This window comes from Bidens hawaiensis, unplaced genomic scaffold (genome assembly GCF_021521415.1).
Source record: "Bidens hawaiensis isolate Kalapana, Puna unplaced genomic scaffold, B.hawaiensis_p1.1 tig00007174_1, whole genome shotgun sequence".
In the NCBI taxonomy this organism is placed as follows: Eukaryota; Viridiplantae; Streptophyta; class Magnoliopsida; order Asterales; family Asteraceae; genus Bidens; species Bidens hawaiensis.
The window spans coordinates 36,661-62,914 of record NW_027491494.1 but is presented as its reverse complement, the minus strand read 5'-3'; the positions used below and the strand labels follow the sequence as shown (position 1 = coordinate 62,914).

Here is a 26,254-nt window from a genome sequence, read left to right as displayed (position 1 = left end):
TCAACTCATCTTTCTCCTTCTCTGTCTTTGACCTATCAAACACAGAACCCTCTTTTTTAGTTTCATCCTCGCTTACACAAGAAAGACATATGTTAGTAGCACATGACCTAGATTATTTATTTTTAAAAAAATAATCATATGAATTTGAAAATATATTTAGAATTAACTTGCGATTACCAAAGGTCATGCACACTGTTCCGTTTCGGCAGTTAATTTGAGCAGTTGAAGTAGCCAGAAACGTTCTCCCCAATATCACTCGATGTTCTTCTTCCTCCTCAGCTGATGCATAATCACGAACAAGAAAGTCTTCAGAATAGTAAAAATCACCAACCTTTACTGCAACACTAACCAACTTCCCCTGAGGCCTTTTTCGAGTGAAATCAACTGACACCAAGGTGATGTCAACCTCTTGTAAATGCCCGAAGTCAAACCGGTCATACACATTCCCCGGTAAAACACTTACACTCGCACCATAATCTAAAAGTTCCTTGGTAGTCTTGAACTCCCAATTTGAATGGGAATAAGTGATACCCATGTTTCGAATTCTTCAACGGTGTCGTTCACCCCCATTATCTTTAATTGTGGTGGCACTAACATGTGCATTTCTAATGTTTGATGAATTACTACTGCTTTGATGATTCGGGTTCTTCTCGGTGTCACTTAGAAGACATCCTGAATTATTACGTAACTTGACCACTTCTTCTAATTGTTGACTAGTTTGTTAATCTCTTGCCGCGTTGACCTTGTCTGCTATCTCTCTGTCTTTCTTATTCTCTTTGACTAATGTGTACCCATGTCACCTGAACATGGCCCACTCTGTATGCTGCCCTGATTATACCCATATTGATTATTATAACCCTGGTTTCTTCGTCGATACGACCCCGTCCGGTAGTTTCCTGAGTTGTAATTTTGTGAATTTCCTTGAAAGTTTGGGTACGATTGAGAACTTGCATTCACATAGCAAAATTTTGGGTGGTTTTTAAGGCCCAAATGGTAGGTGTTTGAGTTGAAATTACTATTGTATTTCCTCTCACCTTGAACATAATTGACCTATTCCCCATTCTCTTCATCATGTACGACCCCGCAACTCGACACATCACACCTTAACTCCCCACATTGTTCACAAACCGGGTACGTCTTTCCTGACCGATTCTCTATAGTACCTATTTCCATCAACTGTTCTATTTTCCTCCCAAGTTTAGTCATTCGGTCCTTAGATATAATATTCTCCACTGCTTTCACAAACGACCTCTTTATTATCCGGTTTGACTGAGCTTGGCGTTTCGAGTTGATAGCATGCCCCTCCAAATTCCTACAGTCAACATTTTCATCATTAGTCAACAATGAACCATTTGTTGTTGAGCAGAGAACCCGAACATCATCATTTGACAAGCTTTCGTGGAATGCCTTTACCAATTCTCATTGTGCGATCTCGTGATGTGGGCATGATCTCAACAGTAGCTTAAACCTCTGAAATGTTTCATGAAAGGTTTCACCTGAATGCTCCTGAAAATTTCTAATATAACTTCTTATCTCAGGTTTTCTTTGTGGTGTGTAGTACTCGTCTAATAATTGTTGTTGTAGATCATACCACGTATAAATGTTGGCTGATGGTAATGACAAGAACTATTGCTTGGCTGAATCTTTCAAGCTGAACTGAAACACCACTAGTTTAATCCCATCACTTGTGAACCCTTGACTTGAAATAGTGGCACAGATGGAGTTGAAGTCACTCAAATGGAGATATGGTTCTTCACTCACTTTCCCATGAAAAGTCGGTAACTCGGTTAAACTAGATTGTCTCACTTAAAAGTTGTACCATTCCTCATTGGGATAATGACCGTAAGGGGGTTCGCTACTACTTGTGGAATGAAGTGACTTTGAACCCCGTGGACTGGTAGTGGAATGTAAGCTCAGGGAACCGCATCATCATAGTTGTTAAAATGGGCCGCTAGGGGTTTGGGTGCTTACTGCATATTATACGGATAGCGGTTTTGGTTTTGATGATACTAATGGTTTTGATTTTGCTAAGGTGTTTGGTTATACTCTTAGTAATGATTCCGTGGGTCATAATCTCCCTATTCATCTTCATACTCTTCTTCTTTTTCATCCCCATTAAAATTATCTCATTCATTCCCAATGTTCCAGTCTTCAATATGTGCATTCTGATTACCAAAATTTCTATCTTCTCTGAACTCCAACGGCCCTTGCCAGATTTGCGGAACTGATCTGACTGAGCGATTATCACCCCAAGACCTGTCCTGTTGTTCATGTTACTCTCTTGGTAAAATATTTGGCTTTGGTAATTGTGAAGCTCAAATTTCCGGTAGGACAAATGATCATTGTTGAGGTTAACGGGCTGTCTCTGATTATGTTCACCACCCCCGTTTGCTCTATTTCGGTTTTAGTTTAGACCGGGTGGTGGTGGGTTATGATGTCGGATTGGGTATTCTTGGGTTGGCACTGGTCTTCGGGTTGGTTTATGGGTGGGCCTTGATCATCATGTTGACTCATATTTTCAGCTTTTGGTTTTGATGTTTCGGCTTCTGGTTTTTGGTTCAAACTTGTGTTGTGAGCTGATCGGTTACTCTTCGTTGTCTTCTCAATTCTGGATCAAACTGGAGTGGATCCTTGCTTCTTGAATACCTTGTATGCATAAGCCTAAAAGATTAGTTGCACACATGAAACACAAAACCCCGCATAAAATCAACGAAGAAACAATAATACAAAACTAAAACTAAATTAATCTAAACTAAACTAGTACTTTGGGCGTTGAATCCCCTGCAATGTGCCATTTTGATGCAGATGCTGTGCTCTAATAAAAAAAACTGTTTTAATGCTTAAATACCTAAAACTAGTATAGGTAAGTAAGGTCGTCTACTCAGGGAATCAAGATAAAGTGCTAGTTAAACTCATGACGTATTAATTATTAAAATTAAGCGGACAGGCGATGTCAAGTAGTTTAAAAATTGATTTGGTAGTAAAATAGTTAGAGAAAACAGTGACACACTTCAGGTTCAGATAATACAATGAACGAAGTGAAATACTTATACCAATTAGGGAATTACATAGACATATTTCGTGCATTATAATAGGCAAGTAATTACTAGGCGCATTAATTTGATTATGATGATTCACTGAACCTAATCCGAAGAATTGATACAACTGAACGCGGTCTGCCTAATTACCAGATCATTAAATAAAACTTGGTATCTATCAATGATTAATGGTAAATGGTTCAATGACGATAAGAACTCAATTCTAATGTTGATGAACACAAACCAAATAGTTGATAATACATGTAAATCCTAGAAAACAATTGTTTAATCAATTCAAACAAACATAGAGGTTCGATCAATCAAAAGATTAATCAAAACAAAATCCCAATATTGGTAACAATTATAAAATAATCAGTCCGTATGCAAACCTTACAACTGAAGTGGTCACGAATGATTTAGCCTTGCATCTACATCACGATTGACTCGAGTATGGATTGAAATGATGAAACCATGGAAGAATTGGTGATTGAAAGGTGTTTGGATGATGTATGAAGGCTCCAAAATCACCCAAGGATGATAGTGTATGAAGAATAATTGACTTTAGGGAATTCTAGGCTTAAATATGGAAGAAAAATCGAGAAAATCGAGTTTCTCGTCAGACCTAGCTGAAGCCTACGGCTGGGAACCGTAGCTTACGGCCTGGCCGTAGGCTATGGTTTTCAGTCTCTGCTTTACGGTCACATTATCATCACCAGGATCGTAGGCTACGGTCTGCTACCCGTAGCCTACAATTGCTACGGCACCAGAACATCATTTTATTCATAAAATCTTCATTCCAACTCTGTTTTCCTCCCCATTTATGGCCACGTATTCGTATTTCAATTCTCTATCATATCATACTTCATTACTTTCATTTTCACTCCATCCTAAATACTCCAAATTAGTTTCTTTAAGCTCTGATCACCTACAATCATAAAACCAATCAAAGTACTTGTATTCAATACATATAAACAAGTAAAACACACGATATTAAACACTATAAACACGTGATTTCAACCACACGTCAGTGGGACACACCGACAAACCAGAAATCCTCATTTCAGTAGATATGATCTTACTAGATGACGAGGTACAATCTCTATTAGTTATTTCAGGAGTTCCCTTTTTATTTGAATTATACTTATATGTTTTTATACATTTACAACATATTAACAATTAATATATATGATTTTCTTTTCCCTTTGGTGATTTTTTGAAGATGTTTAAGTCTATCTTCATTAAAATTGAACTTGATAGTGGTGTACGGTTTCGATCTAATGTTGTTCTCAATGTATAATTCCACTTTAAAATTTCATTTTTTTCTTCATGTTTTATTCAATTTTAAGTATTTGATTTTAAATACTCAATATGATACATTGGTGGTTGCTGAAAATTCATAAGAGAAGCTAGAAACATAGATAGAGCTCTCTACTTCAAATTAAGATGTTTTAATTATTATTTTTAGTGATTAAAGTTCTTAAATTAAAGTGTTGTTTTTTTTATAGTAGTGAAAATATACCGACACATGTATGACTAGGGATGGCAATCTTGACCCAAACTCTTTTAAATAAGTTAATTTAAGTTGTTTTAAAATTAAATAAGTTGGTTTGGGTAAAAGGTTTAAACTAAATGGGTCAAAATGAGTCATTTGAAATTCCATCCTTTTATTTTCGGGTCAAAATGGGTCGACAGTTCAAAGAAATTGGTCGATGTGGGTTAGTGTCCTAAGGAAATGTGACAGGTTTCGGATCGGAACGGGTTTTCGTACAAGACAGGTTTCGGCACGAAACGGGTTTCGGATTGGAACGGGTTCGGTTCAGGTTTCAAGCCAACACGAGTTTTCACCCGTGACGTGTTGGGTTTTGGTTTCTTTTATTTCTTTCTGGTCGATTCCGGACTCGTTTTTGTTCGTTTTTTCAGTTTTGTTTTTGTTCGGTTTGAATTCTTTTAGTTTCGTTTTGATTGATTTTTTCGATTTCGATTGATGTGTCCGGTTTTGGCTTTTTGTTTCTTTGTTTCCTTTTCGTCGATTCTTTCGGTTTCGGTTCGATTCTAGGTGGGTTTTTTTTATGGAATGAGGACAACGTAGGAAACATTTTAGTGTTTTTATTTTATTTTTTTTTATAATTTATATTTTGAGTTATAATTTTTTTATTATTATTTTTGAATATTTTTTTGAGGGTTTTTGATCTTAAAAGAAAACCCCTCAAAAAAAATTCCAAAAAAATCATAACTTAAAATATAAATAAAAAACGAAAAATCTAAAAAAACTAAAATGTTTTCGCCGTTATTCTCGTTCACAAAAAAATAAAAAAATAAAAACTCAAAACCCGGTTCGACACTAACCTATTTTGACCCAAACCAAAACAACCTTTTTTTAATTGACCCATTTTGACCCAAATTTATTCTAACCCAGACTCGCTTTGATCCATGACTCATTTCAACCCATGACTCGACCCAACCCAACCCAACCCATTTGCCACCTCTAGTGTATGACCAAGTTAGGTTGTTTGAATTATAATTCATAATTAGAAGTGTTATCTATTTCAACTAAATAAGTGAAGATTACCGAAGAAACTTGACACTATCAAGTTATAATTTGACTTTTTATATGCTTAAAACATCAAACTGTTCATTTGTGGATAAAACTATATCTTCTCATGAAGAGTTTCTCTTGTAGTTACAAGTAAAGATGTATTAAAGATTTTGTTTTTTTTAAATATGATAAAATGACCGATACAACAAATGCAGTATACATGAATTTTATTTTTTTATTTGTAAAATATTTGTGTGGTATTCTTGTTTGAATTTCTGTAATTTGAATGTAAACCGTAATTCTATTAACAATTTATGATAGATGTATTGTTTATAGTCTTTTGCTTAATTGTGTAATGTTTTAAATTTTCATCCATTAAAAATCAGTATTAAAATTTGATACAAAACATTAGGTAGTAAATAGTGAATATTTTTTTAAATAATAGTATAAATTAAATTAAAGTATCAAATACTATATTGAAATATCATAACTGAAATTAAAAATAAAAAAAAATCTTATTAAAATTTGATACTAAATATTAGGTATTAAATACTGAATATTGTTTTAAAATAATTTTACTATTTTTTAATAAAAAATTTTGATATTAAATTAAAATATTAATTATTATGTTGAAAATATATATACTGTGATATTTTAAACTGAAGCATATATACTAAATAGGAATGAGCAAATTATAATTTAGTTATGGTACCGAGCTCATCCCTAATACTAATAAATTGACAACATTTGTGTGTGTATACTAAATATTTATTTATTTTTTTTCGCTTTTGTAAATTATAATTTATTATCGAACAAATTCTGTCTCTATGATCTATTATAGGATTTTAGATTTTTTTAGATTCAAATTTGATGATATCATAGGAAGCAAACAACTCAGTATTTTCAATAAACACGGTATATCTATATCTATACTATATATAACTAGAGTTTTACCCGGCGCGTTACGCCGGGCAGGTCGGTAAAACCCGGACGATGGTAAAACCTAAGTGTTATCATTTCAAGCGTTGAGGTGCTAAGTTGACGCTTCTTCGGTTGGTTTTGGTTACCTGTTTCACTTTACTTAAACTAAAACAAAAAATAAAACAAAAGTTATACAAATTGTGGTGGATCAATAGGTGACTTCGATTGGTAAAACTCGAGCATTGGTAAAACCCGACTGTTGTCGATCTTGGGTGTTATGGCCGTGAGTCTACGCGATTTCGGTTAGTTTCTGTCACGTTCGTAACGATACCGAAAAAAGTCGGAATTTGGTCTTTTCGTTACATAGGTTAGGATACTGAAACTAAAACAAACCACAATGAGCATACGAGAACTTGGTCGATCTCCGTCACGTTCGTTACGGTACCGAATAAAACAAAACCAACAAAATGTCTTGCGCCAATAAGATGCTGCCAAGTGGTCCAATTGAGGTACTTGCTGTATGTTAACATATTTAAAAAAAACACAAAATAATTTAAATAAAAAACAAAGAAAAAAAATCTGCTCAAATCAAGATGAAAAAAAAAATAGTTGAAATTAAGATGAGTATGAGAATTGAAATTGAGTAGATTGCCTTTTCCATTCAAATTCCTCCCAAGCATCAACAAAGTTACTACTAACCAACTCATCAAGACATCATAATTGTTTATCCATCAAAATGATATGTATAATAACAAAACAAAACAAATGAAATAACAAATTTGTTGTGTCACTAAACTTCTTAATTATATTATATAAATAATATAGGAATGATAGACCAATTAAGAAATTTTATTTTTAAATAATTTAAGAATTATTTAACTCAAGATACAACAATAATGCATGTTGAAAAAGGATAATATAATCTTTCAAGTAAAAAAATCTCCTTTCATTTAATACATTTACAATTTTCAGCCATTAATTTTAGTTAAATTTAAAAATAGTTGCAAGTTTGTTCATCTTATCTTTAATTATATATTACTTTTTATTTTAACTTTTAATCATTTTTTCACCCATGATATTTAAACAGTTATAACTTTTTTCATAGATTAATATACTTTTTAAAAGTTTCATTATAAAAACGAACATTTTATTCTTTTTAATTTAAGTATGATATTGTTGTAGTTTTTTCAACTAAAAACTATAATATGTTACGTATGGGTGTTTAGGCTTCGGTTTTGAATGTTTTTAACTTAAACAATTGAGTCAAATCGTTAGTAACATTTTTTTGTCATAAAAAATTGAAATTGAACTGTAAAAATTTGAAACCGAAAGTTAAGAAAAAACCAACCGTGAATCCTAACAAATGACTGTTTAAAAATGGTTTTAGGTTTCAAACCAAACAATTAACACCAAATTACTGTTAGTGTTCAAATACCCGTTACATCACGCGGGCACCCGTCAGGTAAGTAATAATATATGAGAGTGTTGATCCAAAAAGGAAAAAAAAATGATTAAACTCAATAAGAATTAATTTAAGTAAAATGATATTTATTTGCAAAAGTAAATGAATTAATAAGTTTATCAACTGAATAAGACTAATAACAAAAGAAATCGGTATGGGGATATCATCAAAGACTTCAATTAGAAGTAAGCTAGGAAATTTGTAATATCTTTGAAGAAACATGTGCAGAAAATTTTGGTTTTGGCAATACCTTGTAAAATATTTAAATCACGGGTCTACCAGAAAACATATTAAATGTGTTACTACTTACTAGTTATCGAAGTGTCCAAACAATTATGGAGTAGCTAGCTAGTGTGTGGATAGTGTGGTCTACTCATTAGACAATCTCATTATTGAGGTGTACAAACAATTTTGGAGTAGTGTGTGGTTAATACTCATTTAACGTGTTGTTTGTTAATTTGAATTTGTTACGTTGACTTTGATTTGGTACCATGAGTCTTAATAATTCATATTGATGACACACAAGTATACATTATGCCATCCAGGAATAGCTCATGTGTACTAGCAACTTGCTCTAACAATGCATAAACCAAGGTCCTTTTGATTAACAGTGTACCTTGATTATAGCTATACTGAACATAGTGCTCTGATGATTCTGGATCCGACTCCATGACGAATCTAGCACAACCGATTCGCCCGTGTTCATCCACTACGATAGCCTTAGTAAATTACCTTAACCCTACCCTACCCTACATAATCAATGTTAGGAGAAAGATATTGACTATGTAAGACATGAAAGGTATTGCGCCAAGTAATGTAATAACAACCCATAACATAATAGTTTAGTGGTATGGTGTTCGACCCTCATAAATCTGAAAGCAAGTTCAAATCTTTGCAAAAAACAATATTAGATGGAAAAAAAATCATTCAACAAAATTTAATGTTATAACAACTAGCGTTTAGCCGTTTACTGCTATAAATACAATACGACAACTAGGTTCACAACATTTAATTCACATTTTACTTTTGTTTAAACCCTTTGTTTTTTAAACATAAATACAAATTTTCCATAAGTGCTCAACCAAAAAAATAAAGAGAAAAAAAAAATAAATGTAGCATTCATTAATATTATCAAGTATACCATAAGCCCCAACACCTACATTTATTTTTGTTTATATAAAAGCGATCCTGAAAACCAACGATCCACAAAAGGCGATCCTCTGTTAGCTCTAAATACACTGACCGCCAACTGGACCAGCCTATAAAGAGTTAATGGCCATTTTCGTCCCTGTGGTTTGCTACTTTCGCCACTTCAGTCTAAAATTTTTAATTTTGTCAATTTAGTCCTCATAGTTTTAAATTTTAGCCAATTACGTCTCATCCGTCTAACGGCATCCAGCTATGCCGTTAGTTTAAGGGTATTTTTGTCTTTCTCCTTTTAATTTTGAGTTAATGGTCATTTTAGTCCCTGTGGTTTGATATCTTTGCCAATTCAGTCCAAAGTTTGAAAATTTGTCAATTTAATGTTCAGTTTAATTCAGTTTTTTTTATTTTTTATGTTTTTTGTTTATAACCCTAAAGAGCATAATTCAAGCCCAAAACCATCGAGCAACCTCAAATACTGGTATGCATTTACTCTGTTGACAACAGTAATCATACCACCCCCCCCCCCCCCCCTTATATTTAGTTTCTAGACATTTCCTAAAATCTTCTCCATGGTGGAATTCAATGGTAAAGTGGTCAAGGTAATTCCCTGAAATCGAATTATACACAAAAAACTAAAAATTGTTTTGTTGATTAATGTATAATAGTTGATTACGACCCAGATTTTCGTTATGATATGTTAATCTCTAAACCCTAAATATTATGCATTCATCAAAGAAACGATTTTTAGTTTTTTCCGTACAATTCGGTTTCACGGAATTGCTTTGACCACTTTACCATTGAATTCCACCATGGGGGGAGAGTTTAGGAACCGTCTAGAAACTAAATACGAGAGGAGGGGGTATGATTACTGCTGTCGACAGAGTAAATGCAGACTTGTTTTGGGCTTGAATAATGCTCTCTAGGGTTATAGAAAAAAATTGACTTAAATTGACAAAATTTCAAACTTTGGACTGAATTGGCAAAAGTATCAAACCACAGGGACGAAAATGACCAATAACTCAAAATAAAAAGGAGAAAGACAAAAATACCCTTAAACTAACGGCATAGCTGGATGCCGTTAGACGGATAGGATGTAATTGGCTAATATTTAAAACTATGAGGACTAAATTGACAAAAATACAAATTTTGTACTGAAGTGGCGAAAGTAGCAAACCACAGGGACGAAAATGGCCATTAACTCGCCTATAAAATAAAAATATCAAACTGAGTGGCACTTTAGTAATTCCCAAATCAACAAGGGACACAATAGTAAAATCCACACTTCCCATTACAGTTACCTGAACCTGAATCATTCCCATTAATACCATCTACTATATAAATATATACATGTGTGTATTCAATCCACATTCATTACTCATTAAAACAACGTTATACAAACACCACCATAAAATCCCTCATTTCTTCCCGTAATTATTTACACATATTCCGCTTGACATGGCGGAACTCGGCGCAAAGGTAAAGAGATTCGCGGTGCTTCTATGCGCTGAGGATTCCGAGTACGTGAAGAAGAGATATGGCGGGTATTTCGGTGTGTTTGTGCGAATGTTGGCGGAGGACGGTGAGGTCTGGGACGTGTTCCGGGTATGCACGGGTCAGTTTCCGACCGATGAGCAGATCGGGCTTTACGAGGGGTTTGTGATCACTGGAAGCTGTAATGATGCGCATGGTAACGATGCATGGATATGCAACCTGCTTGTGCTCTTGAAGAAATTGGATGCCATGACCAAAAAAGTGCTCGGCATTTGCTTCGGTCATCAGGTATTACTTTTTCATTCGTTTCCTTATTGTTATCGTCGTCTTTGGTTTTTATCAATTTTGTAGTTTTTTATTGATTTATGCATGTGAACAGCTGTCTAATTATCAGTAATTATTAGTTATTGTGCTTAAGAATTAGCTATGTAGATCAAAATTGATGTGAATTTTACTAGGTATGGGATGAGTATTATATACCGAGTATCTTCTGGCAGTACTGATATCATACATGATTGGGATGAAACCTGTACAGTACCGACAGATTCAGTATGATATTGAGTTCAGTATGATATTGATATGATCCCTAAATTTTTACATCCGATGTTCATCAACTAATTGACCTTAAATGTCAACTGAATTATCATCATCCTATAGTCTATGGATTTGTAAAATGCAAGTAGATTTATTTTAAGTGGCCAAAAAAACGTGTTTGTGAGTTGTGATTGTCATAGTCATAGTCATCTCAAAATTATTTTTAAAGGCAAAAAGTAGTCATGTATTTAGCCAGAATTCGAGGCTTAATCAGTTATCACAAACATCATTTGTAAGACATCGCTATCCAAGTCATCTCAATATTATGGTGATTTTTGTTGCCATGTGTACAGATATATACAGACAGAGAATAGAAAGATATAAATATTGGCACACACGCAATATATTGAAATCATTTATAAAATTATATTGAGTCACGAAATGTAACGTTTTATGTAAATATATTCTGTGGACCCTTCCATGCTGGCATCTTTAATTACAAGTTATACGAATTTATATTTATATCACTTTTTCGCTTAAAACATGTTATTACATCTAATTTTACTCGATTTACATGTTTTTTATTTGACATAAAAGTATTAGTTAGAGTGGTAAAGTATATATTTTTTTGGTATTTATTTGTAGATATGATTTGTTTTTGTTACAACAACTAGAAGTTACTAATTTAATAAAAGGTCTTTATGATCTTTATTATATGATATATTGTTCATCACTAACAACCATAAATAATTCTTTAGTAAATCCCAATATTTCACTTTCCTTTTACTTTAAGAAAGACTTTAACTTATATCAAACGTTGTCCTTAATTCATATTATTTATTGTTATATTTTGTCCAAAATATAATACATTCTATATTGTTATAAAGAACTTTTTATATTAATTTATAAAATCAATGCCCATTTAGACTTGTGAGTATGCCTAATTTAACCCACAAAGACTGTCAAAAGTCCATCAAAATTATTGAAGTTTTAGAATTAGAATTATGAATCTATTTTGATAAATGATTTTTGAATTATTTCCACATGAGAAGACCACCCACGTGATAGATGTCCGTCACCATGCATCCAATAATAAGACCACCATCTCATTGTATAATTTGTCTCATTCTATGCTTGAACTCTTGAAGTGTAAACTTGCATCACTTGAATAGCGACACCTTAAACTAGTCGATCGGTGTATAATGATAACAATAATAATTGGCTAGCTTTAAATTGTTTTTATGAACATTCAAAAATTAACCTTTTAGTTCGAAAATTATGAACATACTAGTTATATTAGCGAATTGAGGTTATTAATAACATTTATTTATGAAAACGTTATCAGATACTAGCTCGTTCGCTTGGGGGAAAGGTTGCTCGTGCGACATCAGGGTGGGATATAGGACTTCGGACCATTAATTTCTCAACATCCTTAAAATCGTTGGCTAGTTTGAAATTGCCAGCTCGGTTATCCTTGATTGAATGTCATCGTGACGAGGTACACTTTACATTTCTTAGATATATTAACATTGCCTCATTTTGTCTGTCTAAGAAAATAATGTGGCATGCCAAATAGGTTTGTGAACTCCCATCCAAGGTGGAGGTATTGGCATCATCAGATAAGACAAAGGTTGAGATGTTTAGGTATGGGGATCATATCATGGGTGTTCAAGGCCATCCCGAGTACACCAAGGATATTCTTACGCATCTCATCGACCGCCTTCTCCAACGCAATTATATCGAGGTACGTACTCCCATTACACACACATGCACACGCATGTAGTGGTTAGCTTACTAATACAAATGTTAAGATTGTTTTGCTTTTTAAAATTAAGTAATTATATATAAAACCAGTTAAATATACCAACTTACTTTCTCATTTTAAAATACCAAAATTATTAAAATTGTTTAAAATAATAAATAAACATTTGTTATAGCATAATCATCACATATATATGTTAATGCTATGCATACAATTTTTAACATGAACGACTAATTAACGAACGATCTAATTTTGTAAAACGTGTAAAAGTACATTTATTTTAAACAAGTTTGAGGAAATTAATATGGTTAAAAGATCTTCATATGATAAAGTTTATTAGTTTTATTATACTATTTTTGTAAATTTTATTATTTCCATAATGATACTTTTGTTATGCTACTATATTGATTAAAAGGATTTATGAATTAAAACATCCTGAATTACATTTAATATACTGAACGCTTTCTTATTAATCCTTATCGTCCTTTTTAATCCTTACTTAGACCTCCTATCCCAGACAAGTATTTAAAGGTTTTCGACCAACTTTTACTATTGAAAACTTTTAATTTAATTGAAGATAAAACGTGTCCAAACTCTGTATATAAATAGTTGTATGTTATTTATTGCCACCTTCACGTTGTATATATGTTTGTACCAATCAAGTTTGTAGATTAGGACAAGTCTAGTGTGTATACGTACACGTGTAGATAACTTTAAATATGCTACCACGTGTAGATAACTTTAAATATGCTAGAACTAGAATAGTTTAGGCTTTATATTATTGTATAAAATAAATTAAAATGGTGAATTGAATCTTTGTTTTGAATTAGGAATGGAATGCTATAAAAGGGAGAGAGAGTGTGGATGAGCATGAACCAGACAGAGAGGCATGGAAACAGCTATGTACCAGATTTCTCAAGGGAAGATTGTGATTAATTGAAAGTAACAAAATCAGTTATCTGTTCTTAAAATAAACATGAATTGAATGTATATATATTAACTTTCTTTTTCTTATTTCTTTATGAAATATTTAAAAAAAAACATCAAAATGAAATGATCCTCCATTTTCTAGGTGGGTGTTTTATTGTACTTAAGTTATTGTTAGGTTTATAAGTTCATTTTAAAGTTAATTATCTTCATTTTCTCTACAAGCTAGGAGATATAAATATAACGTACAAAGCATAATACAAGGATTATACCATATTACTATGTTATAACTTATATGCCATGTTTTTAACGCATATTAACAGTGAAATTAAGTATACAAATAGTTTATGAATCTCCTCATAGTAACCTTATTCTTAACCTTTGTGATTCGGAATCTTTAATATACGCAACCAAATCCGCACCAACATGCTTGTCAAATGTAAGTTTTTGTTTATTTGATTGGATATATTAACTTCAACTTCACTTGGGACCACCACATCCCCATATGTATGTTTATGGTTATTATCATTAATGACGGATCAAGAAAAAAAATTGAGGGATAACTGGGTCATCATTCAACCTATGCTAGATTTGCATCTGGTTATCATATGGGAATCCCATTAGTCTCTGTTATATGTGCACAGTGCGCTTGTTTTCACCACTTGAGAACCCCTTGTTTCCCACAGTGCACTTTATTCGTTATTTAGAGTCTATATTGTCTCAACCGATATGTATGATTGTGTTCAAAGTTTTAACATGTAAATAATAAAAGTGTGTATTTATTTTATGATCTCCCAAGTCATATTTAAAGAACATATTGTAAAATGATATCAATGGATACAAAAGAACCTTAGTATCATTTGACCCGATGGTATTTGATGTGTTAACATTGATGTAATATTGTTAGAATTAGATTAAATTAGTGTTAAAAAAAAATCTAATATATAAACACACATAATAAGCGTGCGTAGACACATACATACCAGATTATACTAGAATTAAGAAGTCTCATATTTTTGTTTGACTTAAGAAACAATTTATGGGTTGGCTATTGTAATAATCGACATCTCCTTCTTTCGATTCCTGGCTTTCAGAAATCTTGATTTTTACTTGATAGTAAAAAAAATGAACGTAACAAATTAATATGTTCGTATAAAAAAATCAACATGTTCGTATTCATTTATGTTGTTCGTTAAAAATCTAAAAACCAACATCTCAATTAAAATAGCCCAAACGTTAAATATAATGAACGTAACAAATTAATATATACGTATTAAATCAAAACAAAACTATGTTAAGAAAATAAAACAAATCATTACAAAATATAAAATAGCAAAACGATTAAAAACAAAAGCTTAAATAAACCACCGTAACACGAGGGACTCAAACTAGTGTTTTATAAATAAGTAGTTACCTACTATCACATGTCAAAATTTTGTTAGCTTAACCTATTTTTTCCCGCTTCTTTTATTTTATCTTTCACAGTTTCGTAATATATATGAACTTAGAATTTGCAAACATAAGACAATTGATTTCAATTTAAAACAAATTGGGTTTAAAAAGAAATGGACTCTTAAAAATATGGTTAGCGTCTTAGAGCATTCTCATCCCATTCTTCATCCATATCTCTATAATTACACTAAAAAACACTACATTTCTCTCTTTTGTTCAATTAAATAATATTTTTTATACCTTTATAATTATAGTTTTCTCTCTCATCTACTCACAACCAATCCAACAAATATTAAAAAATAAATAGGGGAAACAATGTTTCCTCAAATGTTTCCCTAAATTTACAAAAAATCACTATATTTCTCTCTCTATCCTATAATTTACACTCACAATCACTCACAACCTCACCCTATAATTTGCAAACTTTCCTCACATAAATATGAGGAATGGGATGAGAATGCTCTTAGTATAACACTCCAATTGTATAAGACATGTATCTAGAATATATTCTGGTTAAATAGCTTGAATATTTAACATTATTCTAAAAACAATATTTGTCTTACAAAACAAATGTTGAAAACAAAATCTACGTTCACATCTCACATTTTAGTAAAAACTCTTAATATATATGGGTAGTGTGCGACACGTGATATCTAAGTTAATAATAGAGTTTTTGTAAAAAGTGTAGTGGCAATCGTTATTATTTTAATTCTTTTCTATTTTTTAACACAAGTAAAAGAAATAAATATGGGAAAAAAAATTAACGACTAGAAGAGATGAGGTGAGACGTTTTGTAGGAAACTGTCCAATGTTCATGTCAAAACTTAGCTCAAATTGGGGGGGGGGGGGGGAGGGGAGGGGGTGTTAATAAAGTTATGGGAAAGTTTTAAAGTAGGAAGCGTTTCATTACGGATGGTGTAACGAAGAGTGTTGTCCAAAGTTTGGTCAACTCAAACATGAAGATATTGATCGGTCAATGGTCATGCTATGTGTAACCAATCCAGAAAACAAGCTACTTAGAATGTTTTAGAGTCAGAAAACATTTAATTAGAAAATATAAAGATCAGATACTTTAGAGAGAAAATGGTGAATAACTTTTATTTTATTTGAAGAGTACGTAGTGTAACCGGTGTGCAAGAAAACAAAAAAAAAAAGCTAATTTAAAACCAAATATTGGTTCTAAACAAAAAACAATGGCTTGGTATTATGTTTTCATACAAATAAAACTTACGGTTCCGTTTTGGTTTCGCATGCATAAGAAACTAAAAAAACGAACCGAACCAAATATCTAAATTTTATTATTTTTATTTTAAGTAATTTATAAGAACTTAATAAATATGTAACTCAAATATTTTGGATCAAATGTATAATAATCAGTTAGTTAATAATTAACAAAATTATTTATACCTAAATTCATTATTTTCAACCTAAAATTTTCAATATCAAATGACAAAATCCGAAACCAAACCAAAACTAAAACAAATGAAATCGAATGGCTTCAAAATTCCAAAAACCAAAGTTATGTTGTAATCCAAAACCGAACCATACGTACCCCTAACGTAACCTAATGTGTATCCGTAAACTTCCCCAAACCACCATGTTAGTGTTATCTTTCTCTCTATATTGCAAATATTGTAACATTTTCAAGAATATAATAAATTGAAACCAAAGTAAAAACTTGTATAGAAAAGATATTCTCTACATGGATATTAAAATAAATATCATTTTTGTTTTTATAGAGGTAGGGTACCAAAAAGACCTAAATACTCTTAAGTACCACCCGCGGGTTAGAGGAAAACTCCTCATACCCCGCGGGACAAATAGATCACCCGCATGACTCAAAGATAAAGGGAGAACAATGATACATCCTAGAGACTATGTGTGGGAGGATCCAGGCGTCCTCAGAAGTCATCCGCAAGGTAGTGTTTTCACCCGCAAGGATGGCCAGAAGGCAACGTCATGGGACAGCTGTAATAAACCAACCTCCTTCTAGAAGATTTACCAAGATCCTTTCTTGGATAACACGTGATTATCTAGTCAATAGGGGAAGGACATGTGGCCAGGTTGTTATAACCGTGCACATAGTCAGATATTCTCGTCCTATTGCAGGAGGACACGTGTCCATGTTGTTACAACTTACAACCATGCACTTGGGTCGTATAGCTCAACCTATCACTTGAGGACACGTGCCTAGACGGCCACGAAAGCATTTTTCTAAAAAGGAACAGCTGGGCCAATTATATTCCCACATCCTTCGGCTATAAATACCTTCACAATCTTCATGAGGTATTCATTCACTCCCAACCGATCTACTCTAAATACTTAAAGTACTTTATCTTCACCGAAATAGTACTTATTCTCACGTCGGAGGGCGGTTACGGGAAGACCCCCTCTTGTCATTCCCGTAACGAGCTCATGGTGTCTGTTTTGCATGTTTCTGTCACTGGGCTTGGGAGATCATACTCGTATCGTTGTTAGTAATTGTCCGTACCATACCCCGTGGACTCATTGGATCTAAGACATGTTAAGGGGATTAGATCCGTGCTTCTTCATTAGCGCCATCCGTGTTTTTGCTAGAATTGTGTTAGTTTTCGTTGTCCCGATACGATATGAGTCAAAATCCTCAAGGGTCGATGGAAACCCCGACAATTGTTAGGTATACTGTTGATGTCATCGCACCTGGAGGACCTACTCCAGGTGATTTGGGACACATTACCGGTTAGATTCGTCCAACTCGTACAAAATTGGGTCTGGAAGAGGATCTGGTAATTCTGAATCGACGAGATCTCATCTTCATGACGTCAGATCTGAAGAAATCCAATCTCCCGAAGAATGGTTACGTATTCAACAAGAAAATGCCTTAGCTGAATATCAGCGTATGATTCGTGAAGAACGAATTCGCGCTCGTACCTTGGTTTATGATGACTCAGTTGAAAGATCTTTGTCTCCTTCTGTCACAATTCGGAGGAGTCGGATAAGAACTAGTTCACAAACAAAGAGAACTTCTAAATATGACTTTGAAAGAAGAAGGCGTGATCGTCCTTATTCTTTCACACGCAGTCCTCACAGAATCGAGTATGATAGTTATGATCCAAAATTTCGTCCAAGTGATATCAGTTATTTTAGTGGTAATAGCAGACTTCATGCTAGAGAGGGGACTAGTCGCCCGCGGGTGGTAGTTCGCCATACTGAGTACCACAGTGATGCAGAAGATGATTTCACAAAACCGTATCGTCCCGCAGGCAGTTTACTAGTTGGGATGATTGGTGAAAAATTTTTCTCAACATTTCGATCAGCAAAAGAAGCATACTCGTGACCCGTCAGAAATTTTAGATGTTGTTCGCCGAGATAATGAGTCTGTTGAAGACTTCATTACTCGGTTTAATGACGAAAGCTTGAACATCGGAGGAATCAGCAAAGACATGCTGCGGGGAGCCTTCCGCAAAAATGTAAAAACTAACGCTTTGATCCGGACTCTGACTTGCAAAGATGGAATGCCTCAAGAGTGGGATGACATTATGTCTGCTACAAAAATTTTTGCAAGGACTGAAAAGACCTTAGAGTTTGATAGTCCAAAACCAAAATTAAAAGTAGAATTTCAAAATCCATGACCGAATAAGCAGGCCAAGGGAAAAATTTGGTCAAGACTTCAACCTACCGCGGATAGTTCAAAACAGTTCAACGTATGATCGCTGATAGGTAACAAGAATAAGGCGGGCGCTTCAACACGGCGCTTTAATAATTGGACTCCGCTAACAAAGACCCCCTCAGAAATTTTAACCACTGAAAACATGAAGTTCAAAAAACCTCAACCAATGATGAAAAGATCATTTCTCAACTCTAAAAAACATTGCACGTAATACTGGTGAATGTTTAGCCTTGAAGGACGAATTGAGGCAACAGTCAAGTTTGGAAAACATAGACATTTGGTCAAGAACACAAGACAAGGGACTGGTAAAGCTCCTTTACAGGATAACCAGGGCCCGTCTAAAAAACAAGTCAAGGACTTGAACGTTCACATGATTCAAGGAGGACGCATAATTGGGAGAAAGAGAGAGAGAGAGAGAGTTTGACGAAGAAGAGTGGAAGAATAAACCTGTAATTTTCCCGCGGGTCAAGGGAGGTCTTTGTAACAAAAATCCGTTGATAATTACCGCCCTCATAGGTCATTACCGTTCACATTATATCTTCTTTGATACTGGAAGTACCTCGGACATAATGTATGAACAATGCTTTGAGCAACTTGACGAAGAAGACAAGGTGAGGTTGAAGCCAATTCACGCGCCTGTGTGTGGCTTTGGAGGTGAGGTGATGCGTCCACAGGAAGTAATTTATTTTCCGGTCACACTCAGTGACGGAAAACATTCAAGAACTGAAGACGTCGAATTCTTAGTCTTACCGGCGACATCGAAGCATGATATTATCTTAGGGCGTGAGGCGATTGGTGATTTCAATGCTCACCCCTCTACAGCTCATGGTGCAGTGGGGGTCCCGACCCACACTGGCGTAGCAATCATCCACGTAAATCATCATTGCTTTGCAACAGAAAGTTCAAAACCATGTAAGATACCAAAGCAAGCTCAACGAACTGAGCCTGAGAAGTGGGTGTTGAACAAAAAGTTCCTGGATCAAATGATTGTGATTGGACTTGCTATTTCAGAGGTAGTAAAGACATTTCTGAAACAACTGTTAACAAAAAACATGGACATCCTTGTGTGGCAGTCCGCAGATATGACTGGTTTCCCGCGGAAGATTGCGGAACACAAGCTGCGGGTGAATCCAACATTCACGCCAATCGTCCAAAAAAACGCAATATGGGCCCTGAACAAACCAAAGCTATGAATGAACAGGTCCAAGATCTTCTACACGCTAGAATCATTCGCAAAATTCAATATCAAACTTGGGTGACTAACCCGGTCATTATTCCAAAAAGCAATGGAACTTGGCAGATGTGCATAGATTTCAAAGATCTGAACAAGGCATGCCAGAAAGATTGTTATCCTTTGCCCGAGATTGACCTTAAATTCGATACAGTAGCCCCGTTCAAGTTTAAATGTTTCCTCGATGCCTATTAAGGCTATCACCAGATTTGCATGGTGGAAAACGATGAGAATAAAACAGCAATTCGCACAGATCAAGGCACATTCTGTTATAAAATGATGCCCGTTTTTCGGAAGAACACGGGGGGGGGGGGGCACATATCAGCGTTTGATGGATGAGGTGTTTAAGGGTCAGATTGAGCAAAATCTAGAAGTATATATGGATGATTTAGGCATAAAGAGTGTTGAAGAGGATCATATGTTACGGGATATAGAGGAAACGTTTGAGACTCTGAGAAAGATTAACATGAAGCTTAATCCTAGTAAGTGTTCCTTTGGGATGGAGGAAGAAAAATTTTTGGGCGTAATTGTCACGGGTGTGGGCTTTAAAGCTAACCCAGATAAGGTCCAAGCAGTGGCCCGCATGCCTTCACCTTCCTCCCTCAAAGAAGTACAAACACTTAATGGACGGCTGGTTGCGTTAAACAGCTTCTTAGCGAATCACGCAGCCAAGTCTTATCAATTTGTTTCAACTTTGAGGAATTGTCTCAAGAAAACACACTTTAAATGGACTGCAGAAGCCGAACAAGCATTTCTAGAGGTCAAAAAGTGTTTGATGGAATTGCCTACCTTGACAGCACCATATGCGGGAGAGCCTCTGACATTATACTTGTAAGCATCTGATTATTGCCATTGGAGCTGCGTTACTGACAGATAGAAAAAAAATGTTCATACACCAATTTATTATGTCAGTAGAACGTTGAAAAGTCCAGAAACCAGGTATTCAATGCTTGAAAAACTGGTTCTGGCACTGTTCTACGCTGCCAGGCGTCTCCGCATGTATTTCCAGGGCCACCCCATTAATGTGGTAACAGGGTACAAGTTGAAAAATGTATTAAGCAAGCCATAATTGTATGGACGTTTGGCAAAATGGGCCATTGAATTGTGGGAACATGCAATCGAGTACAAACCCATACCAGCAACAACGGGTTAAGTATTGGTGGACTTTGTGACATAAGTCCCGTAGAACAAAGAAGAGGAATGCTTGATCGAACAACAACCCCTGATTCCCCTGGAGAGAAATCAAGTTTGGACCCTGTTCGCAGACGGAGATTCAAGTAATGAAGGATCAGGCGCAAGCCTCAGGCTGGTTAATCCCGAAGGCCATGAGTTTACGTATTCCATAAAGTTGGACTTCAAAAGTACCAACAATGAGGCAGAATATGAAGCTTTCTTGGCAGGCTTGCGGATAGCCAAGAAACTTAGGGTAAAACATTTGGAAGCACGGGTGGATTCTATGTTGATTACCGGACATATCAATGGGACTTATAAGGCAAAAAAATGATGTGATGGCTTCATACCTATCACAAGCAAAGGATTTGATCCTTCAGTTTTTATCTTGCAAAGTCATTCACATCAAAGGAAGTGAAAACAAGTCGGCGGACGCTCTTAGCAAGTTAGCTTCAACAAATTTTGAACATTCTGCAAAAGACATTCGTGTTGAAGTCCTGGATCAACCATCTGTCCCGCAGAATCAAGTGTTAGTGATACAAACCAGTGTTGAATCCTGGATGACGCCAATCATGGCTTACTTATCATCAGGGGTCCTCCCAGAAGAAAAATCTGCGGCCCGAAAGATCAGACACAAAGCCTTGAATTATCAGGTGCAAGATGGTGTCTTGTACCGAAGATCCTTCCTCGGCCCACTCCTGAGATGTGTGGACGCCAAGGATGCAAATTATTTGATACGGGAAGTTCATGAAGGCATTTGTGGTCTTCATGCGTGTCCAAGAATGGTCGTAGAAAAACTCATGAACGTCGGGTACTATTGGCCAGGAATGCACATGGACGCAGTGCAAGAAATTAGAAAGTGTGATTATTGCCAATGCCATGCCCCCAATACTCTGCGTCCAAAAAACAAGTTAGTGCCGGTAACATCTGCATGGACGTTCCAAAAGCTTTTGTCTTCTCATCATATGTCTTCGCAGTGTCTTGACCATGAAGCTCGAATTCTTCAAGCGGACTTTTTCTTTCGCAAACTTCAGGCCCTCGTGAAAATGTGCCTGACGCCCAGCTTGTGCGGATGCAACAAGTAATGATGCAATACAATCCCCAAGTTCAGCACCTTCTCGGATGTGCTCGACAACCTGAAAATAGGAAATGTAAGAAAACAATGAAGTGAAAATCCATCAGGAGGAAATTAAAGAAGAAGAAGTTACCTGGGGAATGCCTTCCACCATAAGCCATTTTTTGTCTGCTTTAGCCCGAATAAGGTCTATCTTGTCCTCAGCACAATCTAGGGCCTGCTCCCTGTTATCAGCGGCTAGCTTGGCAATGCGTTCATCCATAGCGGTTGCTTCAGCCTTCAAAGTTTTTATTTCTTCCAGGTAGGAAGAAATAAGATCGTTACGCTCGTTCACTTGCTCGTGTAAAGCTGCTTTTGCTTCTTCAGCAGCAGTTCGATGGGTTTTTTCTTCTTCCAACGCTTTGTTGGCATCAGATAATTGCCTCTTAGCAGTATTGGCAGCCATGCGGTAATCCTCAGCCTCTTTCTTGGCTTCCTCAGCCTCCCTCTTCACTTTTGCCGCTGCGGCCTCCAACTCATCCCACGAATCATTCATAGCTAGCCAGTCTCGATAGATTTCCTGACTTATGGAGACAGCATTGGCTAGAGTGTAGGAATAAGAGTTCGCCAACTCATAACAAGGATGCCCGCGTTGGCGCTCCCTCTCCGCGGGAGGAATCCCTTGTTGCAGATACTTATGACATACGCCAGTATCAGAAAACAAGGAATCCTGACGCACTGACTAGTGTGGGCTATGTACCAAGGGATCCTCATGATGATGAGAAGTGGATGCCTGAGGACCGCTGGCAACAACACTTGGTCCCTCTTGATTGGAATCGCAAGAAGGGGAATCAGAAGGTGAAGAAATAATAGGCTCTTTGGAAACATCTTTATTCCCATCTTTTCCAGGAGGCGTGTCCCCTATATTGATGGGTCCTTAACACCCTTGGGTGACGAGTTGGGCGCAGTTTCAGACGCAGGTTTAGGCGGCGTTACAGGCGGAAAGCCGGGCGGAGTCGTTTTCCCTTGGTCCAGAGGACCATTAGGATCTTCCCTGGTGGTATCTGCAAATTACTTCACCTCATCAGAAAGATATAACATTAAGAAGAAGTAATCAAAGTATAAGGTATCAAGAATGTCACCTGGAATAACCTTCGGCGATGCAAGTTGATGGACGCGATCCCCCAACTTCATCTTCTTATGCTTCTTGGGAGCGGTGGGTTTGGAAAGATGTGACTTGCCCTTCCCAGCTAGTTTGGAGGTATTTGCATCACCACTTTGATGCTCATACTCATTAGTAACAACGTCACAATGTCTTTCCCTGCACCCGCATCTTTGCTAGTTTTGCTTCCGCTTGCAAGTCAGACCTGCAATTGCACGCATGATGCCATCAGCGTCAATAGTATCAATAGATGATTCTTCTTCTTTGCAGGGTAATGACTCCTCACTAGAAGAAAGAAGCACTATCACCCCGCTAGAAGTGAGTGCGGTCAGAGAACAAGGTTTTAGAACTCCCTCACCTTTAGCAAGCATCTCCTCGCCTTTTGCAAACATCGCCTCGGATACCACGGGTTCCGGGCGTAAGGCGGTGGAGAAAAAAAAGTTATTATGAGTACGATCGAGGAAGGGTAAGTTCTTGGGATCTATGGGGAGACGTACCATAAGTCCCTCCATATGATCCAAACGCGAACTTAAGATTGACCCTTCACCTGCACAAACAAACTGTTAATATCTAAACGGATCCTTAAAGAATATAAGTAAAGTTACTCTTATCAGGTTTTTCGTAGAATGGTTCCAAGTCAGGAAAGGGCCACAAACGGCTCATACCAGCACACACCAATGCTCCTTCATGTATCGCACGCATGGGAGTGGGAGTGCGACTCAGCGTATTGAACCAAGGAAGGTTCACCTGAGTGGTAGCACGAACCTCCGGCATGTTGTCATTGGATTTTTGGTAGGTCATAGGGAAGGGAACGCCGTCCTTACGCATCCAAAAGAATTTGGGCCGCCACTCGTGTAAACTTCGATATCATTCGGTGCTAATGATACCTTTACAGGTGGTAGCCCAACTGTACCACCCACCGCGACTTGCCATTTTGTAAAAAGTGACGAATTTATCAACCGAGGGCGCCAAATTATGAGCTTGGCAGCAGAATTCGAAGTTATGAATCCTCATCAGTCCAAATGGATGAACTTGTGACAAGTGTACTCTATACGCCGTCAAGACGGCCCCAACAAACTTCGTCAACGAAAATCGAAGGTTTCTGGTGGTAAATTCCTCCGCGTATAAGGCCATCTTCTTTGTCGAAGGCTTATTAGCAGTAGAACCGGCAGCTGGATATTCCGGTTCCCATTCCGGTGCTAATCCGTAAACGTTCACGATGTCTTCGAAATCTCTCCTCTTCCAATTGACAACAATGTTGTCAATAGAGGAAGCGCCTTTCTTTTCTCCGGCCATTATTTTAGTAGGTAATGTGAAAAAGCGAACACTTGTGAAATATTTGGAAAGCTCAGATCTGGAATCCAAGTGAAAATCAGGAAAAAAAATTTTTGAAAGCGATAAGAATGAAAGGGAGAAAGAAACGTCTTATTTACACCCATCGCAATTCATGCGGTGGGAGCATTGCCAGTGGAGAGAGAAAGTGTTGTCCAACCAGAGAATGACACTTCAGGCGGGAAAAACGAAAAAGTAAAAAAAAAAGAAAAGAAAGAGGGACAACAGAAAACTGACATACACATCGCTTCAACTGTCCCGTCATCGTTTTTCTGACCCGTCATTTTTTCCACTCACACTTGCAAGTTCAAAAACATCCAAAGAAATATCTCAAGTCTAATATCTCAAAAATATTACAAAAAAGATGAGAGACGTCTTTTATTCATATAAAAAGACGATTACAAAGTCAAAATAAAATTACAAGTCACAAACTATTATATGGATCTGGAGCGGATAGGTCATCTGGTTCTTGAGCCTTGGAGGATGGTGTGTCTGATTTTGGGGAAGTTGGCAGAGTAGGTGGAGTGTCTTCAGATTCTTCTTTTAAGTACTCCATCAGGCGGTACACCCCGTCACCCGCCGATGCAAACTCTGATAACATGCCCTTAAGAGGAAATGACAGATTGTCATACTCGTTTAGGCGCATGTCATATTCCTTCTTGACATCACAGCCATGCAGCGGGTGCTCCTCAACAGGGTGACTAACCCGAGCATATTCTAACCCCTCCTCGAAGCCAATCAGGTGGCCAGATTGAGAGGATGTGTTGAGCAAGATAGCCAAACTATCTGTCAACTCAGGCCATTCTTTAATATGCTTGATGACCTGTAAGATGAAACACTCATAAATATCAATGGCATACTCAAAATTAAACAGAAATAATAAAGGAAGAAAGGGAATAACATATCGAAGCAACACCTTCGTTTAAGAGCCATCGCTGTTCACCCTTAGCCCGCGTTGTTCTGTTTTGCAGCTCGCGATACCCGTCAGCCATCTTCTTGTTGTCTTCTAAGTATTCGGCTGCACGGGCTTCTGCATCATCACGCGCTTTCAGAATAGCGTCATACGCGGCTTGCATATCGATAGTCCTCTGTTCCATAAGCTTCGCATGTTTCATCCGCAACTTGGACTCTGCCTCATGGCCTTGAATAATGGCACCTTGACGAGTCACTTGGGCTTCCAATGCAATGTTCGCCTCAAGTGCCTTAGCCAGGTCTTCCTTCTTTCGTTGGGCCTCGTCCCGAGCAGCTTAAAGGATGGTGTTCTGCTTCCTACAAGACTCCTCCCATTGGCGAGTTGCAGCAGTGTGCATGTCCTTTTCAGCCTTAAGAGCAATTTCAGCATCTGTCAACTTCCATTTGGCAGTGTTAGTTGCCAAACGTTACTCAT

The 26,254-nt window shown here is 36.3% G+C and overlaps 2 protein-coding genes across 2 annotated transcripts; both read left to right on the top strand.

Moving 5' to 3' along the window:
• The first annotated feature begins 10,406 nt into the window (after nt 1-10,406).
• On the top strand, nt 10,407-13,910 carry LOC143634707 (gamma-glutamyl peptidase 5-like). The gene is made up of 4 exons (XM_077102726.1): nt 10,407-10,882; nt 12,474-12,626; nt 12,705-12,872; nt 13,721-13,910. Exons 1-4 carry the CDS (start codon nt 10,559-10,561, stop codon nt 13,820-13,822), a joined length of 747 nt encoding a protein of 248 aa, XP_076958841.1. The 5' UTR covers nt 10,407-10,558; the 3' UTR covers nt 13,823-13,910.
• A 5,577-nt stretch (nt 13,911-19,487) lies between these two features.
• On the top strand, nt 19,488-20,344 carry LOC143634708 (uncharacterized). The gene is made up of 2 exons (XM_077102727.1): nt 19,488-19,870; nt 19,930-20,344. The coding sequence occupies exons 1-2, from the start codon at nt 19,488-19,490 to the stop codon at nt 20,342-20,344; spliced, it is 798 nt and encodes a 265-aa protein (XP_076958842.1).
• The last annotated feature ends 5,910 nt before the right edge of the window (nt 20,345-26,254 follow it).